We start from the raw sequence: 21,470 nt of genomic DNA on the forward strand, positions 1-21,470 counted from the left end.
TAGTTTTCATAGATAATTACATCTGCTCATGGCCTCACAGTGAATCACTCATTTAGGGAATTTTTTGGGTATTAAATTTAAATGCAGTAATCAGATTTGTTAATCTGTGGGACAAGGCAAACCAAACAAAATTTTATTCAGGGAATTGTTTATACTTTCAACATTGACATTAATTCAGCAGCAGGAAAAAATTAGCAGCATAATGTATGCTCATGTAGGTTAAAAATTACTAATGGTGATCTCCTTCACTCCCCCCAGGGCTGGTAACTGGACTGCACAGATTTCTTCACGGCTGCCCAGACTGCATTTTGTTCCCTGGATGCATCTTTGTGCATTACACAATCAGGTAGACGTTTTAAATATATATATTAATTATATATATATTAATATATATATATAAACATAACCGATACTTGGGTTTGCCACTCTATAGATTCAAAATATAGGGGGTTTTTTTTCATTATTATTGTGTAATACACCTAAAAAGTAAGTTTAAGACATGATTTAGTGGGGGTTTTTTATTACTTCGAAGTAGCAGCGCATGTTCTCACATAGAGACCCCAGAAAAACTTGCAGATCCAGGCCAGTTCCCTTCCTATCGAGTCACAAACTCTTTAGTAAACTGAACTCCGTTTTTTTTGCCCATTTCTTCTTCTGGAAGCTACTCTGGAATTTCCTATCTCGTGGTTTAAAAAAAAAAAAAAGTTATTTTATTGTCTGTACTATTTATGGTCAGTTTATTCCCATTTTTTCTTGAACGAATATTCCTCTTCAGCCTCAATACTTGTTTTCCCTCCCTGATATTTTCCCACCAAAACACGATCCAAAAGCAAACCCCGTCTCCCGTCCATCCACACAACCAAAGCAGCGGGGCCCTCGCGGCTTCTCTGCGCCTATTTCTCCTCGAATCAATTCTTCCGGAACAAGAATCGGAAATTCAAACCAGTTTTTTTCCCCAAAGCTGCCCTGGGAGGCCCCGGCACACTAGGCACCTGCTCCACGTGACGCCGATTCTCCTCATCAACCCAGCAAATATTTGGGGTGGATTTGCGACAAGCGATGTCAGTCACTGTCAAGCTACGTCAGTCAATTGCTGCAGCTCCCTGGATCAAAAATTAACTCAGGGCTTCATCCTCACAACCACGTTTTAGGAATTTAATGATCGGCAGATGATGATCTGAACCACCCTGAGGCAAATCTGAAGGGTCAGGCAAGAGGGATCTCTTGGTGTATCGAAGAACCCCACAGACTTTTAGCAAACTAAGTGCACACAGCTTTCAGAGGAGAGCAGCTAAGGTTCACAAGCACTGTAACAGGAGAAATATCTTTTTTGGGGGGTGAAAAAACACAGAGAAAGGCAGATCACCTTGCCCAAAGACATCAAGTGAGTCCTTGGACAAGCCGAGAATGAAAGTCCAGAGTTCCACCCACCAGATGACAACTATTCACAAGCATGGCTGTTCCCAGGCACACAGGACAGAGCATCTTTGGTATCACAGCTTGGATTCCTCTAAATCCACGTGCTACTGCTGAGAATCAGAAATTGATGTGCACCTTGATCTCTCCTGCTTTGGTGAAGCTGCACCTACGCCGTCATATTTTTCCTCGTTGAGGTTTGGGGAACAGGGGGTTGCTCCATGGAAGCTGGAACAAATTAATATTTCCCTGAGAATTATTATTTTAAGTGCAAGAACCAGCAGAAGTTAAAAGGTAAGCCAACATCTTCTATTTTCTTTTAGTTAAGCGTCTGACAACACACAGTATATTTTATTCAGGACCTAGGCCCAAACACTATACGGTGATAAGCTCCTCATTAGGCTGTTACTGGAAAGCGTCCCAGGCTCTGCATAACATCCCAATTTTTGCAATACCTATAAGCTTAACGCCCATGTCACAGCCGTGACTTCGAGAAAGACCTTTCCCAAAGAACGGCATCCGAGGTCTCCGCTCACCTCTCCCGAAAACACGCAGCTCAGCTTCAGCCGGCGCAGCACCGCTTGTTTGTGTAACTGGAGAAGTGTCAAGCCCTCTATTGCAGTGATTTAAACTCCTCCAGTGTTAGAAGGAAAACAAAGAACAAAAGATGCTGAAATATCCATCATCTCGCAGGGAGCCCACGGGGAGCAGAGCAGGAATGCAGCGTGCCGGGATCCAGCCACACAGCCGCCCCTTCCTGAGCACACGGAGAGAATTCGGGGAACAATTCGCCTCGACGGCTCCTCCAGACCAGCTCAGCCCCCGGGAGGAGCTGCCAGAGCTGAAGGCACCCGGGCCCGCTCGATGCCGGTACCGCGCTCGGTGCCGGGGGCTCCTGGCGCTCGCTGTCCTCGGGCAGAGGCGGCAGCGCCAGGCCTGGATTATTCTTGTAACCAAATCAACAACGTGCAAACAGCAAAGCCAAGAGCCAGCGCTGTTTGCTAAGAAGGGCTTTGGTTACTAAATGCAGAAACCCATACAAGACATTTTTCTCTCGTTCTCCGAATTCAGAGATCACATACACATACTTTGTTAATACCGAGTACACAAATGCCAAGAAGGGAACTCATTTCCAGGGAAAATTAAGATACCAACTTCCCTCTCTCTTACCAAGAAAAGGAAGTACAAGCAGGGAGATAACTAAAATAAATCAGATAAATTCAAGAGAAACAGGGTAGTAAGCACACAAAGCGCAGCCAAACAGGGGCAAACACTGGTAACCTCGGCACGACAGGGCCGTGCTAAGCACAGAACAGCTTCAGGATGGCTGCTCCAAGAAAATGCAGCCGTGATCACCCCATGCTCAGTGCCCCCACCTGCGAGGGGCAGGAACAACAGCAGAGTCAGCAACTCTTATTCCCCATCAGAGCCACACCGAGCTGAGAGCAGTTTAAACAAGACATGGATGCGGAACATTCGTCCTTCCCTTATTTACCTCGTTGCATTTTCTCATCAGAGAGGAATTCATTGGGGACAGTCATAAGTCAATTTAGGGAAAAAAAGAAACCACTCGAAGCTGTTTTCAGGAGCGAGAGGAGCTGGGCCACAGCGCTGCAGGGACACACGAGCCTCACGGCAACGCCAAAACTTTGGCTCAGCACCTTGCAAAACACACCTGAGGTGCAGTGAGCGCGTCTGATCGCTGGGACGGAGACAGAGCCAGGGGCTGGTGCCGCTCCCGGGATGAGGACGGAGAGGAGAGATTCTGCACTACCGAGGCTTCTCTGCTGCGGCTGGGAAGGAGCATCTGCACCTCCTCCTCCTCCTCCCTTCCAGATGGCACCTTTTTTTTTTTTTTTTTTTTTAAATGGTCAGGCAATTGTTTTAAGTAGAAGTCTAGGAGGGGAAAAACACATTCCTCTGAAACAGCATCGCTGCCAGGCACAGGACCGCGGCATCATCAAACCTGCAGCCGCTTGCTGACCCCACGCTTCAAAAGCGCCTCGGAAATAAGATATACACATTATTTCAAGCAATAATAAAAGCAAGAAGAAAAGCACTACCTTCTTTTTACAAGGGCTAAAATATACCTTTTGATTTCTAACTCTTCTCTTTAAATGGTTTATTCCATGCTTCTCTCCCACATGGAAAGGATGAAGAATGGCTGGGGAGGGTGGTGGTTCGGGACAGTTTAAGTGTGCATGAAACGGCTGTTCACTCTCCACACACCACTCGTGCTCTAGCGAGATCACCACAAACCCGTGACACCGCTCGTTTGTTCGACAAGGTTTCACGAATTCCAGCTGGAGACTCCTTTCTTCCTCCTCCAGGGCCAAAGGGAAACTTACTGATGTTTTTCATGTTTAGGACACGGGGAAAGGCACGCAGGACCATGGAAACGTATTAAACTGTTGGATTTCTCTTCCCCCATTCCTCCTCCTTTTCTCCAGAAGAAGGGAGTCTTCCAATCCCTAAAACAGATCAAAAAAGCAGACTGCTCATGAATAGCGTGAGCGAGCACTGAATCCATCTGCCCCTCTGAGCCCCTGCTCACCGTACAGAACTGACCACTCGCCCACGGCAGCAACCACCAGCTCAACCCCCAACGCCTTCACCTGGCGTTCAAAAAATATTGTCGTTTGGGGGTACAAGAACAAGAGCACCTTCCATGGGAAGCAGCACAAAACCGGACTGGTACACCAGTGATCATGCAGTGCTTGTCACAGATTTTGGCTGCATTAGCAGTTAATTGGTTTTCAGCTTCGGGCAGAAAAAGAAACAGTGTCTGAACGGCACTGCCAGCAGTGATACGTCTTCCTAATGGAGCACGGATCCTCTGAGCAAAGCTAATTTTGGAAGTGTCAGTGGTTACCACCATCCCTTTGATCCGGAAACACCAGAGGATCCGATGGGAACTTTGGCGGAGCAGCGATGAACAACCCCAGTTATCGAGGGTGGGCAGGACCACAGCTCTGCGGTGTCTGCAGCTTCTTTTCATGTAAAAACTGTCAGTGGGAACTATTGGAGAGCTTCCCCCTTTCAACAAACAGATCTCTTGTCATGTCAACAGTGCCAGTCAGTTTATGAAATGTTTTTCTCCCACAACTGCAGAATGGCTTTTCTGCTGTGTTTGTGTTCTGGGGACATCAGGACACGCAGACAGGATGTGCTGCTTTCAATGCCCACCTGCTCTGTTTAATCCCTTTAAGATTGGTTTTTTCCCTTCAAATTTCTTTTTAAACATTGTATTGGGAGACTTGTTTAAACCATATTCCTCATAAATGCCTCTGGCAACTGTGTTTTTCCTAATCTTCCTACTAACTTCAGAGGATAAACCGTTCATCTGTCACAATTTAACAGCGCGGACACTGTCGATGAGCTGGACGAGAAGCCAGGCACAAAACTGCTGAGGTCCCACACCACGTGCCACCACCCCTAGTCAACCAGGGTGTCCTGACGTGCTCTGATAGCTCAAGTGTCCCCGAGTCCTGCAGAACCGCCGAGCATCTTCAGTCCAACTGACAGCCAGTAAAGATTTACTAATTCAGATCTACTAATTAAGGTCCTCTTAATCAAGTAGCTGATGTTAGTGAACATCCACCAGGACTTGTAGAGTAGAACAGAAAACAGTTCTGGGCATTTTGTGCATGAAACTTGATTTACCTTCCTGTAGAGACGATGGTTGTAATGGTGACGGTCAGGGTCAGGTTCACACCTGCGGTTTGCCTTTGTAGATAAGAATGTTGATCATCCTTCAATTCAGTTGCACATCAAACCCATCAAGATTTGTACGATAAAATAATAAACATAACCACCTTTATAAAAATATTCTACAGCCAAAACTTCACATGCATCCTAAATAATCAAATTTAGCTTGTTATGACACACAGGTTGAAAACAGCATGAAGTGAGCAAGTCTGGTGCAGGTTCTCCTTAAAAGGTTCCCCAGCCCCAGTATTAATGCTTTTTTCTCCATCGTTCACAAAAATCTGAAAGTTTCTTTTTCAGGAGGGACAGAGGAACAATTATTACCTCCAGAATGAAAACACAGAGAGACACAGATATTCAGAATAGCTGGAGCCTGAGCACCACGCTAAGAATAACGGACGACAGGAAAGTTGAGAAACTCTCAGCTGCGGCTGGGTGATAACAGACGTCCTACTGAAAATGGGGAATTAGCACAGCCCTTTGGAGAACGGATAATTAGAGCTTCTGATGGGCTGGCACATGACTTTTCCTACAAGGCCAGCCTGTTACAAGGAGAGCCCTCAGCCTGGGAAACTTTGTTGGAAATGCCATCACAGTTGCAAGGTGACTACTCAACAGAAAGCAGAGCGAGAAATTCGTTTTACACTTATAATAAGGCGATAAGATTTCTAGTAAATGAGCTTTGATCATTGTTTGCTTCTGAGGGGTGCAATCTTCTGTCACTTAACAAAACCTCTCACCATTCTCTTCCACCGTGAACTCCAGTTTGATATAGAGCTGGTCAGGAAGCACACAGCAGATTTGGGGTTTATTTCATTTCAAAGAGTTCCCTTATGCTAGGAAGGGAAACAGAAACGTGCCCCTTCAACACCTAACTACAGTGTGGGGACACAGATCACGAGGTATTCCATTCTGAACGCTGACACGGGTCAGTGCAAAAGTCACCTAAATACACTGGTTTCCCTTCTCCAGCACCTTGCCTAAAAGATAAAATCTGTTTCAAGCGTTACAGGAAGGTGGAACTGGTCCCTGACTCAGATGTTAGTCTCTCTCATTTGCCTTCTGGTTTTCAAAATAGCCTTCCAGGTGAGAAGGTGATGCAGAATTATAAAAACTGACACCCAAATTCTCCGAGACTGTTCGTGGTCCTGCCGAGCAGCAGAGCTGCAGTTTGCAGGACTCGGAGGTCACTCCGAAGCAGTGATGCCACACGTGCAAGTCACACTTTAGCTGTTGTTGCCACTGCTAAAAAGCCATAGAGAACTTGTAAGTAAAAATATACACAAAATGAGATGAGAAAGGGTAAGAGAAGCCCAAACTGCCATCTTTCCCCCCACCCCCAGCACTCCTAACTGCACTTTTTTGGAAAATACAAATAAAGGAGATACAGGATCAAGTAGCCCCTTCCCCAGAGCAGGTTGGAGACCCCAGGACAGCACCTGCACGCACTGAGCCCTGGCGCAGCAGCAGCCCCGCTCCCTGCGGGTGGTGAAGGGCTCTGTGCCCCGTCACACGGGCGGCTCCATGGTGAGGAAGAGGAGCTGATTTTGCGGCAGGAGCTTGCCGAGGCACAGCCAGCCCGGCAGGCTGCCAAGCGCTGTGCTCGAAGTCCCTTGCCACCAGCCAAGAGCCAACAACGGCATCAGATCACCCCTCCTTGCGGACGTGACCGCGCACCTTGCAGCCCCCAGCCCGCCTTAGTCCTGCCACATCAGGCTTGGACTTTCACAAACAGATGCTGAGAAAAGACTCTACAATTGCCCGGCCCGCCCTGGAGGGAAGCGATACAGAGCTCAGGATGGAAAACCAAAGAGCAGGTTAAATCTGTTGTCTCTAGTGCTCATCTAGCACAGGAAAACTTTGAAAACAAGTTTCAGAAAGCAGAGAACAGAACCACAGGGGAGGGATTAGACAGGTCTCCAGAACAACAATGAACTCAGGAAGAACAAGAGGTTACTAAGAGTCATTTACTAAAAGTAGTTTTCAGTCAACACAGCAGCCAGATGCGAAGAGCCTCGGCTGTCAGTGCTCTTCATGCTCCACACCACTGAGCACTCGACCCCTCTGCTTTCAAAGAAAAACTCTTGTGGATGAAGGTGCAGCCTTGTAACAAAAAGGAGGAATACACTGATTTTACATACAAACCTCCAGACCTTCCCTTATCATAGTCCTGCGGTCTCCAACTATGAAACTCGTTTTCCTTTCATTGAAAACACACCAGCCACATTACCCATAAGCAAAAACCATTATAGACCCTATTGTAACAAAGCATCAAATGGAGTTTTTTAGTAAGAAGTGAAGCTCTAGCAGCTTAACTAGTGGAAAGTACTGCACTTAAGCTAAATAGGCTCTATTCAAATTTAAGCACCACTACAGTTACCTACAATTAGTGAAGTACCATAAAACAGTGGGAAAAACCCAAGTGGTCCAAACCGACCCCAGCTGCACCAGAAAATCCATCATCCAGCCCAACCTCTCACAAGCTCTTTCCTCATCAGCACATGACTGTGGACAGTTTTCTCCCTCCATCCATTGGCTAGTGCTCTGAGGCACCTTGGTCCTAATAATTTCCAAGTGAAAATACTTATTTATAACAGGAACTATTACATAAAAGTAGCCTATGTCCTAAGCTCAACCAGAAGGAAGCTTTCCTCCCAGCTTATCTGAGTTTCTATTCATTTAAAATATCATGTTTTGGAAGGTCACTTTAGAGTTCAATTCACACTGCTCATTTTCTTTGGCAAACCCCCACGTTATCTACAAACACCAGTTAAAAACCCAGTTACAGTAATGCGATACCCACACCCCGTTGCACAGCAACTGGATAATACAGGGATACGGAAAACGTTGATATTCCGAAATAACAGCAGGTAACAGAACTATTGTATTTAACTGCAAGCGGAGGTGGATCAGTGAGATGCCCACGTGGGACACAGCAGTTCGAGAGGCAACAAACACCAAAATGAAGAGGTGCTAGCCCTGTCCCCCAGCTTGTTTGGGACACTGTCCTGGAGTCCCCAGCCTGCAACGATCCCTCCCCGAGACACTGTCCTGGCTCGCGGCTCATCCCAGGGAAACGGCAGCTGGAGAAAAACCAAGCAGACAAATGAATAAGCCTCTATCAGAGCGTCTTCACAGAGATTTCAGAGGTTTAGATCAGCCAAGCTGTGATGGATTTTTCCTTAAACTCAGGACCATCTCCGAGGCTGGCATCAGTCCCCACAGCGCTAGGTATTTATGCTACGACAGACTAGACTCTGCAACATAAAAGCAATTAGAAGAGTTTTGACCCAGTAAAGTAAATAATTCCCAAGTTTCTTCTGGAAACCACCATTTTATCCACTATAATTCTCTCGCACACTCACACAGTCTTTGCAAAGGGAGGAACTGGACACCGATCAGGTCATCGCAAGTACGTCCATCTGCAATCAGGTACTAACACAACCGCTCAGCTGCCTTTATCCAGGTGAGATGCTTGTTTTGTGTCGCTGTTCTCTGTAGTTTCCACATAGCACTATAAATACAGGGGCCAGAGTTACACAGAAAAAAACATTTGGGAAGTTTAATTTTTTTTTTTTTTTTTAAATGTGGGGTTTGCCCAAAACAGACCATAACCAACTGTCTCAAATCTCTGGCAGTGCTGGAAATAAATATTTGTTTCAGCATTTCTGCTAACACCGAGGAGACTGATGCGGCAGGTCCAGCCAAGCAGCTGCAGGGAACCCGGAATCTCTGGTCCATCCTCGGGCGTCCTGCTGCGGAGCCGGGAACCCCGTGGCCAAACTCAGCACTTGATCATCCCTTGAATTCCTACCCCAAGCCTGGGAAACGGCCGCCAGGTCCAGATGTTTCAGGCTAAAGACTCTGGACTCAAACCAGCACTTTTCAGCAAAACTTGGTTCTACAAGAAAATTTCCAACAAAATGTGAGATCAAACAGCACGGGAGTTATTTCAGAACAATGCGATCTACGGAGCCAAGAGATATATTTGATAGTGCCCCAGAACTTTGATGCCAGCCGGTTCATATTATGGTATCTTTTTTCAAGTATGTGATTTACTCCCCTCATACTAAAGTGTTTCTCACAAAACTCTGTTGGGAGACAGTAAAGAGGAATCTTTTCTGTTTCCATGTCCAGAAGCTGTACTACTGGAGAGTTATTTCTACTTTGACTTATTCTTTCATGTGTAACTACAAAAGCAGTTCACTGGGGGCAAAAAATATCACATGCACACCCAGAGATCATCGGGCAACAGAAAAGCACTTGAGTCAGGCCGCAAGCAGAATGGTTGTCACTATACGTGGCACAAACAGGATAATACTTGTACCACCTTATTTGTATTGGGATGCATAGGGATTAAACACATTTTAATACATCAGCAAGTCAAATAAGGGTTATGCTCATGTCTTATTCCACCCAAGCCTGCAAGGAAGTTACTTCATTATTTTGGGTTTTATTTATAAGAATAATTATAATGCAATTATTTTATGTGGTTTTAAGTGATCTCAGGAGGCTTTAAGATATCAACTTCACCATTTTAAAAGCATCCCATGTTCACATTAATTATATTTACGACTTGAAACACAGCTTTGAGCAGGCAATTGCTCCCAGCACTCTTATTTCTGTCTCCACCTCGTTGCGATGAACTGTGCACCCACATCCTATAGACACGCAGCCCTGGGGCCAATTTCAACGTCTGAGCGAAGCCAAGGGTGACCTGCCATTTGCAGGCTGGATCTAACAGTAGATTTTACAAATATCTAAGCAGTATTTAAGCAAGAAAGCCACATTTCCCATTCAAAGACTGCACAATCGAGATCCATCTGCACACGAGCACTTGGAGCAACCAGCTTTATCCCACTTTCTGTTGCGATGGTCAGAGCATCGCAAGATGTTGCGCTTCATTTTCTGGCTCTGAGGGGTGCTGACTACCAAAGCAATTCCATATGTCACATTTACTTAATGCGGAACAGATCAGCAAAGACCTGAAGCTGTCCAGCGATTGATAAAGGCGATCAGGTCCAGTTTTCAATCCAGATGCCACCAGCAGACCCGTGTTTCGGATCAGTCTGGAAGGAACCGTCGCCAGCCCCAGGGGCAGGAGATGCTCTTGGCCTCCTCGCCTCATCCATCCACACTCTCATCTGCTGCCGCACACACTTTATATGGTTCGCTATACATCAAGCGCAATCCCTCTGGGCTATAGGTTGCCCTGACCTCAAGCCATCTCCATCTCAAAAGCTAAGCTCTGGTTAATTAACAGTATATCCTGCTCCACCACCTCCCCTCAGCTCCACACCACGGTATTCAAACTCGTTTTCACTCTGTATCTACCTGGCAGGAAAGAAAAAAGTCTAACACAGAAAAGGCTAAAAACCCTTCGTAAAAACCCAGCTCCCACAAACCCTATAGAATCGTTTTGCTTGGAAGACACCTTCAAGCTCCAACCCTTAACTTAACTCTGGCACTTAAACTGTCTTAGAAACCCAACATTCAACACTCAAAAACTGTGTGATAAATGCACCCGCAGTGCTGCACCTCGGAGTTGTTCCTGTTGTCTCACCCTGAGCCCAACTTCTCTGGTAGCAACAAACCCCGCTTGGGATCTTGAGCTGCGATGGGCACCAGTCTAACGCTGAATAAGTCAGGTACAATGAGCCAGAATCACCAGAGGATTCTACAACATAAGCATCGGAGCAGTAACATATTCTACACTCTGTGTCCAGGATAACAAGAGAAACAGGGAGGGCAGTTTCTCCGTACAAAGCTGGGAGGCCGATGAGCTGGAAGCGCACGGGGAGGTAATGGGAAATCCAGGAGGATCTGCGAGGGAGCCGTGACACAATCCCACTCAAAGCACTCTGCGGATTCCAGCAATACTTCACAATAACAACACGCCCAGAAATAGGGGTTTCTTATTCTCTCCTGTGTTGTAACCATTCAGGTTTTGACCCTCCGAGTTTTCTGGGAAATCTATTAAAAGCCCGTTAAGCATCCAGCTGCCCACTCACCGAAATCACCATGATGCAAGAGCATATGGTTCCTACCAAGCATGACTTCTTTAAAGCCAACTATCACCTGCTGCCCAAAAATGCCTAGGCAAGCAAGTTAAAAGGATGCGGGACAGAGCAGTCACCTGTTTCGCCCCCATAAATCCTCAGACAGTCCTCTGCAAAGGGGAAGGGACAGAGGAAGCACTGAAGTTAGAGTCTCTGCAAGTATAAACTCTCAAGCTCCATTTCACTGCCACAAATAGCAAATATTTAAAAATAAAACATTATTTTAAGCCTAAGTGGTGCTTAACGATTTGAGAATAAAATACTGCCCAGAGACAGAGATATGTCATCAACTGAAAACGCTGCAGCCGTGTCCTGTTCACACCAAACACCAGCTTATGGGGAGCAACCGAGAAAGGGTTTGGGACCCCATACTGAAGGAGAACAAGCCAGATATAATACCTTAGTATTATCTACGAGGGTAAAATAAATAAAATTATACAGAAACTCCAGTAATAGTTTCATAGATCTTCTAGCAAAGCCTGCTCTGCACAGAACAATTTATTTCCTGCCCTTCTTTTCTGCAAACAGTGACGGTAAGGTCAGGATATAGAATTTCAGCCGCTCACAGGCAGGTATGTGAGTTACCAAAAAGGGGCTGGAAAGGAGAACAGACCAGGTTTGTGCCTTTCTGCTTCTTTATGATGCATGACAGACAGCCAGCCCAAGAAAGCAGGAAAGCAGGCTAGGAAAATAAATCCCCTCTCTATGGGCTCAAGTGGAGATTTTTTTTTTTTTTTTTTTTTAAACGGGGGAAAAGCTGAATTAACACGGAAAAAATCATCAGAGTGTTGAAATATCTACAATTACAGCTAGGTTTTGTTTTCTTTTTAAACCGTTTAAATGAAATTGCTGAAGAAGCAGACGGGAAAAATACTAATTGCTAAAAGTTGAGGCTATTAGAGCTCACCATAAACCCTGCTAGAAAACTAAAGGCTTAACAAACAAGATGCTTGAGATCATCATTCTTATCGAGAAATCCTGAAAGCCTGCCTTAAAAAAAAAAAAAAAAAGAAAATGTTAGAAACTCATTTTTCCTCAGGGGTAATTTCTCCAGCGTTTCTGATCACTGTGAAGACAGATGACGGAAGACGGGTTCCCCCTCCCCACCGCAGTGTGGGTGAGGTAGGGACTGACTAACTGTGGAAAAATCCACATAATTGAGAAGACAAATGTTGAACGGTTATTTTACGGCTTGAACTATTCAAGGAAAAACGCTGAGCGTGCCAAGGGGCCAGACAGACTCATTGTGTGTATGTGAGCGTGGAGGAGCCCGGGCAGACTTCAGAAGTCAACGCTTTTATGCATTTATCCTCATCCAGATTGTGCCTTGCCGGTTTATCTGTTTCTGTAAGCACTGCGTCAAGCTGTAAAAGAAATACTGCAAGAAAAAGCATCATCTCCCAGTATTATGTGTACAGAGAGTGTAACAAAAATATACACACAGGCTCGGTAGCATGACCCGCTATTAAGGCCATTTGTTGCTTCCCACGAGAAGGCCCTATTTTCGGTTGCTTAAAATGATGAAAAACTTTAACGACTCAGGCTCAAGATTCCCAACTTGGACGTCTGCTTCCAAATGAATTAAAAATAAATAAATAAATAAAAGAGAAATAACGTTCCAGCCAAAATATCTCAGCCACTTCAGAACAACGCTGTTTTTTCCATGTTAAGACTCTCCAGTGGCCTCAGGAGCTCCAGTACCCAACGCTTTCACATTCAGACACACAGAAGTAGGAGGGAGACGGAAAAGGAGACAGAAGGGGAAGCAGTTCAGCAAGAACGCTGGAATACTGACGGGCGGCTTCAAAAGCGAGGGTCAGACATTCAGAAGGGGAAATTAAAGATCAACTCAATAAGCAGCAGTATGAGAGGCCTGAAGGAAGCCAAGCTGTGGAAGAGATGGGAAAGAACAAGCTGAACAAAGCAAGGAGCTCACTAGTCCATCTCCTGCTCTAACTCAGCTCACGCTGTCAGGAACAACACACGTTCTTAACGACTCCCCAGGACGGGGACACCCCAGCCTCCTGACACCGGCCGCTCTGCTGCTCTTCCCAAGAGCCTCGTCCATCCCATCTCAAACCCACTGGTTTCACTTTTCAAGACCCTTGTGTGGAACAGGCTGCGCAGGGCAGTGGTGGAGTCACCATCCCTGAAGGGGTTTGAAAGGCGTTTAGACGAGGTTCTCAGGGACATGGGGTACTGCTAGAATCAGGTTATGGTTGGACTTGGTGATCCTGAGGGTCTCTTCCAACTGAAATGATTCTACAATTCTATTCTAAGATTTGACTCTATATATTATACTCATCTTTAATTTGATTAAACCATACAGAGGAGTTGTCCTTTGGAGGCAGCTCCACTGAATGGCACTCTGCTTTCTCCAGAGCATTTGGAGGAGATCCACATTACTCCCGATGTAGCTGCAGTTGTTCCCAGCTTTGTGTCACACAGAAGTTGAGTACGCACAGTGTCCATCATCCATGTCCTCAACAAAAACACTGAACAGACCAGACATCCAACTCATGCCACCCTTCCACTCCAACTATGAATGGCCAGTTCCTAATGGCTGAGTATAATTATCCAACCAGTGTCACATCTATTGAAGATTATTCATTCAAACCCATGCTTTCATAGGCTCCTTACAAAAAAAGTGTCCTGAGGCAGCATCAAAGCCATTCTGAAGTCAAAATGACACCCAATTCTTTTCCCCTACTCATAAGCTTCTTGACCACAGAGTAGGTCCAAACTCACTTGACACAACTCTTAACAAGGACTTACACAAGAACCACTGCAGACTTGTCATCCCATCAACACTAACAAATTGTTTTCTTGTACCAGGTTTCCCCCAGCAGAGTCTGACTGCTAGAAACCCGTCCCACCAGAGCCTGAAAGGGAGCACAAAGACAATTACTCCTTGTTCTTACCTCTGCTGTCAGCAACTGTCCGTGAAGCCCACGGCCAAGACATCTCACACCTCTCTCATGCTGCTCCACATCACCCAACACCGGGAAAATTACCCTGTCAGCCTAGGGAGCAGAGGTCCCGCTGTTGGTGTTCTCGCCTGGCTGCTGACCCACATCCACACTGCAGTGGCTTCCCTGGTTTTTTCAGTTTTCTTTTTAAGAATACCAGGAAATTTCACAGATAAACACTGAAGCAGTAAACTCATGTATATAAAAGGTCAGGAAATGCTATAAATAACACTATTTTGTGTAGATACATTCTTTTCAATACAATGCAAACTCAGTGTCACCTTGGTTTTCATTACCCAGCTCCTTCGGCGGGCGGCGCAAGCAGGACTGACTTCGACAGCTCCCAAATATTGTGGTTTATCCTCATCGCCCCGCACGCGGCCGCGCTCCCTGTGGGCTGCACACAACTGCAGCTCCGCTGGGCCGCCCAGACCATGGCCCTCCCGACGCTGAGCAGGAGTGTGTTCTGATTTTGATAGCTTCCTTGGGAGGTGAAATATTATCATTCCCAACTCAGAAGGAAAAAGAAGAAAATAATTAACGTCTATCTTGGATGTTCAGAAAAAGAGGGTTTGAACCTCTTCTTAAAAAGCCACATGTAAAACAAACTTTATCCATCCTTGCAAACAGTATTTCATATATTTTCATTTATTTCAGGGACATGGTTTGGTGGTAGATTTGGCAATGCTAGGCCTACGATTGAACTCTATGATCTCAAAGGTCTTTTCCAACCTAAATGATCGTCTGATTCTGTGTTCCCCAGCACTTCATGGGGGACGGACTAGATGATCCCTAAAGGTCCCTTCCAACCCAAACCACCCACGATTCACTACACACCAATTTCTGTTCAGTGCCAATGCTCAAAACCTCTGCAAACCAGACCCTATGATGCCAAGTCAGACACACAGAAGGGAATCACTTCTGAAAAAGCTTGGTTCAGATGGGTTAACCACCGTCACACTGTTACTGCCGCCATAAAAACCTCTGACAGCCCTTGCCTTACTCACCAAACATTTCCCCACACCTGGAAAAAATGAGGCAGAGACCTTACAAATAGCTTTTGTCACTACATAACCTCAGTTCCACCCCAGAAGAGATCAAGTCCTATGCACAAAACAAGGCAGGACCTACAGAAAATGGTGTGCAATGGCTTTAAGCCTAGAAATATAGGCAAGAAGTGCCACCTAACCTAAATTTTGGCATTCCCCAGGTTCTGAGTGTTCATATTGAGACTAAGCATTCCACTATTTATATCGCTTATGACAAAAAGCAATGTTTTAACACGGGTGTTAATTTTTCCCTGAAGAAGAGTTAACTCCAACTAACCAGCATGCAATAAAGACAGAACATTTCCCCCATAAAACTGAAGTCGTTTCTATTCCGTAAAATAAGCTCAGGAAGCAAAATAAAAATCTATCTGCATAGTATGAGGTCAGTCAGGCTACGGATGGTTATTTTACTTCTGAATATTAATAACATATGGTTCTCCAGAGAGGTTTTTAGGCAAGCTGACCCTGTGGGTGCTCGGCCTTTCCCAAGGGATGCTGCTGAACATCTTCAGGTCCCGGCGCCCAGAGGACTCGGCCCATCTCCAGAGGGGATCCGAGTGTGCATCATTACATGATGAAAACATCGATTGTTTAAACAAGATTATGAACATTTTTTAAAATTTTTAAGTTTCACCTTTAATCATTTCTTATTTACAAACTAACCCTAACAATGAGGTCATATATCCACAGCCCCATTGGTTTTAGTCTCGTAACTCATACATATTCCATACACAATGCTAATTAGTTTGTACTATAGCAGAAACGTTCTTAATAAACAGAAATGTGAAACAACTTCAGAGTTCCTTTTTCATAATACAACAGCCATGTAAAGTAATCTTTAGGAGAAGCATTTTCCTGTATATACACTGACTGGGGTATCGGCACCAGAAGTGATGGGCCAGGAGAGATTAATTTCATCCTCGCTGCACCACAACTTCTGATGCTATTTTCAATAAATCTCTGCATCACCAAGAACACCTGCGCTCACTTTCTTTGATTTTACAAGACTATTTCCCCGTGTGTATATAAAGCAACAGCTACAAGGGGCTCCAGTCCCAAGTGGAGTCTCTAAGCTGTATTTTGATGGACGCGTGTCAGGTTAACAAAACTCGTACACCAGGCAAGTCCCGGGTTTGACCACAGAACTGGCATCAAACGAAAGGCTGAGCTACGTCCACCTCGGAGGCTCGTATGCCACCCACTATGACCAACAACGTTCATTTGCAAAGCTACTAAAAAAATAAAATAAAATACATAATGCTTCCATTTTTGGTTGGTTTTAGAAATTCTATTTTGACAAGAAATTTAAAATGTTACATAACCATGTAATTAAAGCATCGTTATGACAGATCGTTTACTTCAAATGATCCATTTTGGTTAAGAATATCCTGGCTATTCTCTGTGTAGAGCATTCTCTTGAAAAAGCTCTGGTTTTGCAGCTTATCCATTTATGAACATATTTATGCTCCGACATAAGTTTTAAAGGAGATGGAAGCAAAAGGCTCCATCCTCAGTGGTGTGTGCCAAACAGAGAGCGACACAGGAAAAATACTAAATGGACAAGTTTTGCAAGCTGCCAATATCTGCCTTTCACCACGGAGTGTACTATACTCTCATGCAAACATGTCACAACGAGAAGCAACATCTCTATAAGGGTAAAACAAACAGCATTCAGGATTTCTGAAAGCATTCTTCCAAAATTATTGCACTAGATTAGATTGCCTCATCAACGGGGCCAGAGGCCATTTGCACTATTTTCTTTCTTAATTTTTTTTTTTTAATGTAACAGATGAAAGGATCACAGAAAGTTTGCTGGGGCCAAATTTGGAATTAATTATGGGAAAATTCTTTTGCTAATCCCCCATCCCTCCCACTCCTAGCAGACTCCTAAGGCTGGAAAAAGCCAAGGTCTCCTGGTACCCTGCTTCCACTTGGTTCATCAGTGCAAAATACCACGCTCGCGAGGTTTGAAAAGGACCCTTAGCTTTGAGCAGAGCCATAAAATCTCCAGGACAGAGCCATACTGAAAATCTGAGGAAAGAACGACATGGGACTCCAACTAAAACTTGGATGCATCACAATGAAATCAAAGGACGGGACTCATCTGCTCAGGGCAGAGCAGCCACCTCCATCCGAGCCCAGGCTTGTGTCATGATCTGTGGGGAAAAACGGGCTTTTCAGGGGCAAAAAAGGGCTTTTCGAGGACACGCAGTGACAGGACCCAAGGTGGACACATCAGGCAGGCTGGAGGGATCACACCAGGGAAGTAACGACAGATACTGCCAAGTTAACGACCCTTCTCAAAGCAAGGTTTAACCATAGTTCAGTCATTTAACAAACACAAAAGAATTTACACGTATCGACTCTACTGGAGATGTAAACTTTGCATAATTAATCGAGATGCCTCCGGTACTTGTGCATCTGCAAATGCACAGCTACACCAACTGGCACTCGAGGGAAAATACCTCCGGCCACCTCCAAGTCCAAACATCCCAGCAGAACAGAGCCCGGGCTGCCAGGGAAGGAAAAAAGCAGCTCTGAATAACAGGTTGTCTGGAAAATAAGTCACTCAGCTCCCTAAAGTCTGTTTCATTAACCATCAGACATTATCAGCTACTTCCAAATTACACCGTATTTTGTCATAACACCAGAACGAGCTAAAGGCATTTAATGAGTTGCAGGAGGTGGGAACATCCAAAGCAGGTCAGGGAAGTGAAATCAAGCTTCCCGCAGAAACAGGCAATTTGATGGGAAATTTGCCTCAAATAAAAAGAAATACTGATGCAGCACTTAACAAAGATGAACTTCCCCTGCCTGCCTGCAGTCCAGATGGTGCCATTATCACTCAGCACTAGGAAGGAAAGAGATTCCAAGCAAGGGGAAATTGCAGGGCAGTTATCCCCATCAACCTGAGCGTGGAACGGTGACACGAGGTTGGCAGAGCGCCTGAGAAAAGTCTGCAGATAGTTAAGCACAGGGCATAAAATCAGATGTGCAAAGGGAAAGCAGCCCCTGGAAAATTTTGCTAGGGATTTCAGCTTTTCCAGTGTGTCGGTGGCAACGAAATGCCTGACCACATGCCCCTGCATCTGCAAAGAAAAAGGGGATTGCATAAAGTCAGAGAAAACATGGGAGTTCCACTTGCTTGGTAGAGATAACGACAAGTGCTCAGTGCTCTGGTCTGTAAGAATCAGACTATTCTCCACCTTTTTCAGACTGCTTAAAGATCTACAAACAACACATTAGGCTGGCAGGTTTTATTCTCATGATTGTAGGACAGTGAGAAGCAGAAGCAGGATCTGCCCCACCGACAGCACCAGGCAATCCTCCCCACTCCTCGTCCTGAGCACTCGGGAAAGTTTCCATCCTTTGAGAAAAAGCTGCCTTAAAAAAGAGCTCACAGGAAAACACAGAGTTTTGCCCTAGGCTTTGTAACTATCTGTACGACAAACATGTCAAACAAAACTGGCATTATTTGCATCATTTGTAAAAAGGAGGGATAAATGCATTCCCGATTTTACAGATGTTTCAAGGCTTTGTTGCTAGAAAAAGTCTGGCATGGTCACGCAGCAACGCAGTGGTACGATACACGTTACCTTCAGAGTTTGGGGAATCTTCCCCAACCCCCAGCTGAGGGAAATGGGACACAGATCATATATTTTCCTGACGAGAAACCAAGTTTTCACAGAGAATTAGTAAACATGCTCATGCTTCCCACCTGTTTTCTATTTAGAGCAAAAAAGCAATTAATATGACTTTTTAAACAACAGTTAATGGAAGAAATTTATGAAACTGAGATTTCTAATTGAAAATGTATTTACTCACATGAGGCAGAGGATCAAAATATGACAAGACCACTAAGCATAGTTACTCCCAGCTGCACAAACCATTTCTTAACAACCTTAAGATTAATAAACAAAGACATATTCTCGACATTTCATATCCCTCCCGGATTTAGCCGTGTACGCCAGGCAAACATGAGAAAGCCGTCCTCTTACTGCACTCCCTGTTGGGACAGGGCTCCCCAGTTGTACTTCACCTTACGAGATTGTGAATACGGGAAGCCCCTTGCCATGAGCAGACACAGAGAAATACAAGGGAAAAAAAATATAGGTCCAGGAAGAAGCCGAATTAAGTCTATAGTTTATTAGCAAGTAAAAGGACATTTAACTTCTTGGTGGTTAAGCACAAGAGAACTCGAGGATAAACCATATGGCTCCAGGCTTTGTGCAAGGGAGAAAGCGGTGGGGCCCCAGGGCTCTGACTGAACTGTTACCAGATTGTAAGAAATGAAAAGTCAGAAGGGCTGGAGGATCCGCTCTCCTAGGGACAGTTTATGCCATGCGAACAATTAAGTGAGTAACAAAGCATATTTAACAGGAGAGCAATCCCACCATTTGGGTACTGGCTCATTTTAAAGAAAAGAGGTATGCTTCTAGTTCAATATTGCACTTAATTTGATCCCACCTTCAATGCCATGAAACCTTCAACATCCAAATCATTTGTAGCAAACAAGACAACACATCTCCTTTAACTACTGGCTCAAGACTTCTCCATTTAGTTAACAGGGAAAGACACAGAATAAAAACACTCAAGTGAAACCCAGCAACACATAAAAGCTTACCACAAAAACTGTCGTAAAACTGAAAAATGCAAAAGATTGTGCACAAACCTAATTTTGTACAAATAATCACCATTCCTTTCTTGCAAAAGGCAGGCTTCATAAAAAAATATACCAAGTGTTATATATTGTACACACACAACAGAGCATGTAATAAAGCAGAATAAAACAACCGGATCATGAACAGATAGAATCTGTAGTGCTTGTTGGTACATGTTGTCCTGTTACTTTATGGGCAAAAAGCAGTGCAGTTGTATGAGTTAAAATAAATCACAATCTTACATAAAAGCGAGGCAAAATGAGTCTCTATGAGTCTCATTCTTACCATTCTGTTCATCCAGCTCATTCCCAATTTCCTGCCCCATTTGCTTTTGCCGGGATATGATTGAAGAAAGAGCATCGAGTCCAGCATCTTGCTCTGCACCAAAAAAATATATAAAATTACATGAAAAAAATTGCTGATACACCAAGGTATGTACCATAAGAGAAGCAGAAGTGAAGAAAAATATCTACTCTGTGCTTAAAGAGTTAAAATGTATCAAGAAAAATACATTGACAACCTGAAAATGAATCCTTATGGCAACAGCACTCTTAAAATGTGAATGATGGGTAATTAATTTGTCTGCTCTGGCTGGGACATTTAGCTAAGGGTCCCAAAAAAAGAAAAAAAAAAAAACACACAGGAATTCAACATTCAGCTGTTACTCAATCATAAATGCAGGCGATTTCCTGGCACACACATAGAGATCCCTGATTAGCCTTTTTAAATTTTCCAAGAAACTTTTAACATTAATAAAAGACAAACAGGTGACGCAAACACCAAAGAATTCAAATAGATTTTTAAAGCTGCAAGAGGATCCAGAGCACATGGAAGAGCCTGAGACAGAGGGGACAGGGCGGGGGCAGCTGAAGTTTGATGTGCTCCCCCAAGTCTCCAGACACCCCTTTATTAAGATCCATATCAGCTCTGCCATCCCCGTTTGCAGGTAGCACACAGTCCTGAACCAAAATGCACAACTCTCCTTGCCCAAAGAAGTCAAGAGGCAGAACAAGAAGAGACGCTGGAAGCTGGGCTGACAAACTTCAGTCCGGGGGGCAAAAACTGGACAGGATGGTCAGAGCCCCATTCCCCTCCCCAGGAGAAAGGGCTGACCTCCAGTGTCCAATCTACAGCATCAGCAAAAACCACAGCTTGAGGTTTCTCCTGGGCCATCCAGAGCTCCTGCCATTCTCCTGAGCTGTGGCCAGAAACGCTGTTTCACATGCAGACTGCTTTCATTTCATCATTTCCAATACTTTAATTGCATAGAAATTACCTCGTTAACTACCTGATGTCCTCAGGCTGAGGTTTTCTACGGCTTCCACAGTTAGAGATGCCTTACGGATGCTGAGGGGCAAAAACCTAAAGACCCTTTTGAGGTTAGTTGACTCTTCCTGGTTCCAATTCAGCAGTACCTCTAGTGCCCCCAGCCACCCAGTGCAGTTAATGAGATCTCCACTGCAAACCAAACCCGTGAATACGCGCAAACCCAGGGACACCCTCTAACGCCTTTGAAAACTTGATTTAAGAAGATGCTTCCAGTTAAGGATACCGCGAGCACAGGACTGTTCCTGCAAATGCAGAAAACAACCACCTGGAACCATTAAG

General features: G+C 44.7%; 1 protein-coding gene across 1 annotated transcript in view; it reads right to left on the minus strand.

The window, feature by feature from the left end:
* STX8 (syntaxin 8) overlaps positions 1-21,470 on the minus strand; it is a 101,218-nt gene that overhangs the window by 63,953 nt on the left and 15,795 nt on the right. Inside the window, exon 6 of the mRNA XM_065647932.1 lies at positions 20,148-20,240. Coding sequence (XP_065504004.1) covers positions 20,148-20,240 — 93 coding nt within the window. The remainder of the gene's footprint in view (positions 1-20,147; positions 20,241-21,470) is intronic.

Source organism: Caloenas nicobarica, chromosome 18, assembly GCF_036013445.1.
Source record: "Caloenas nicobarica isolate bCalNic1 chromosome 18, bCalNic1.hap1, whole genome shotgun sequence".
NCBI lineage: Eukaryota > Metazoa > Chordata > Aves > Columbiformes > Columbidae > Caloenas > Caloenas nicobarica.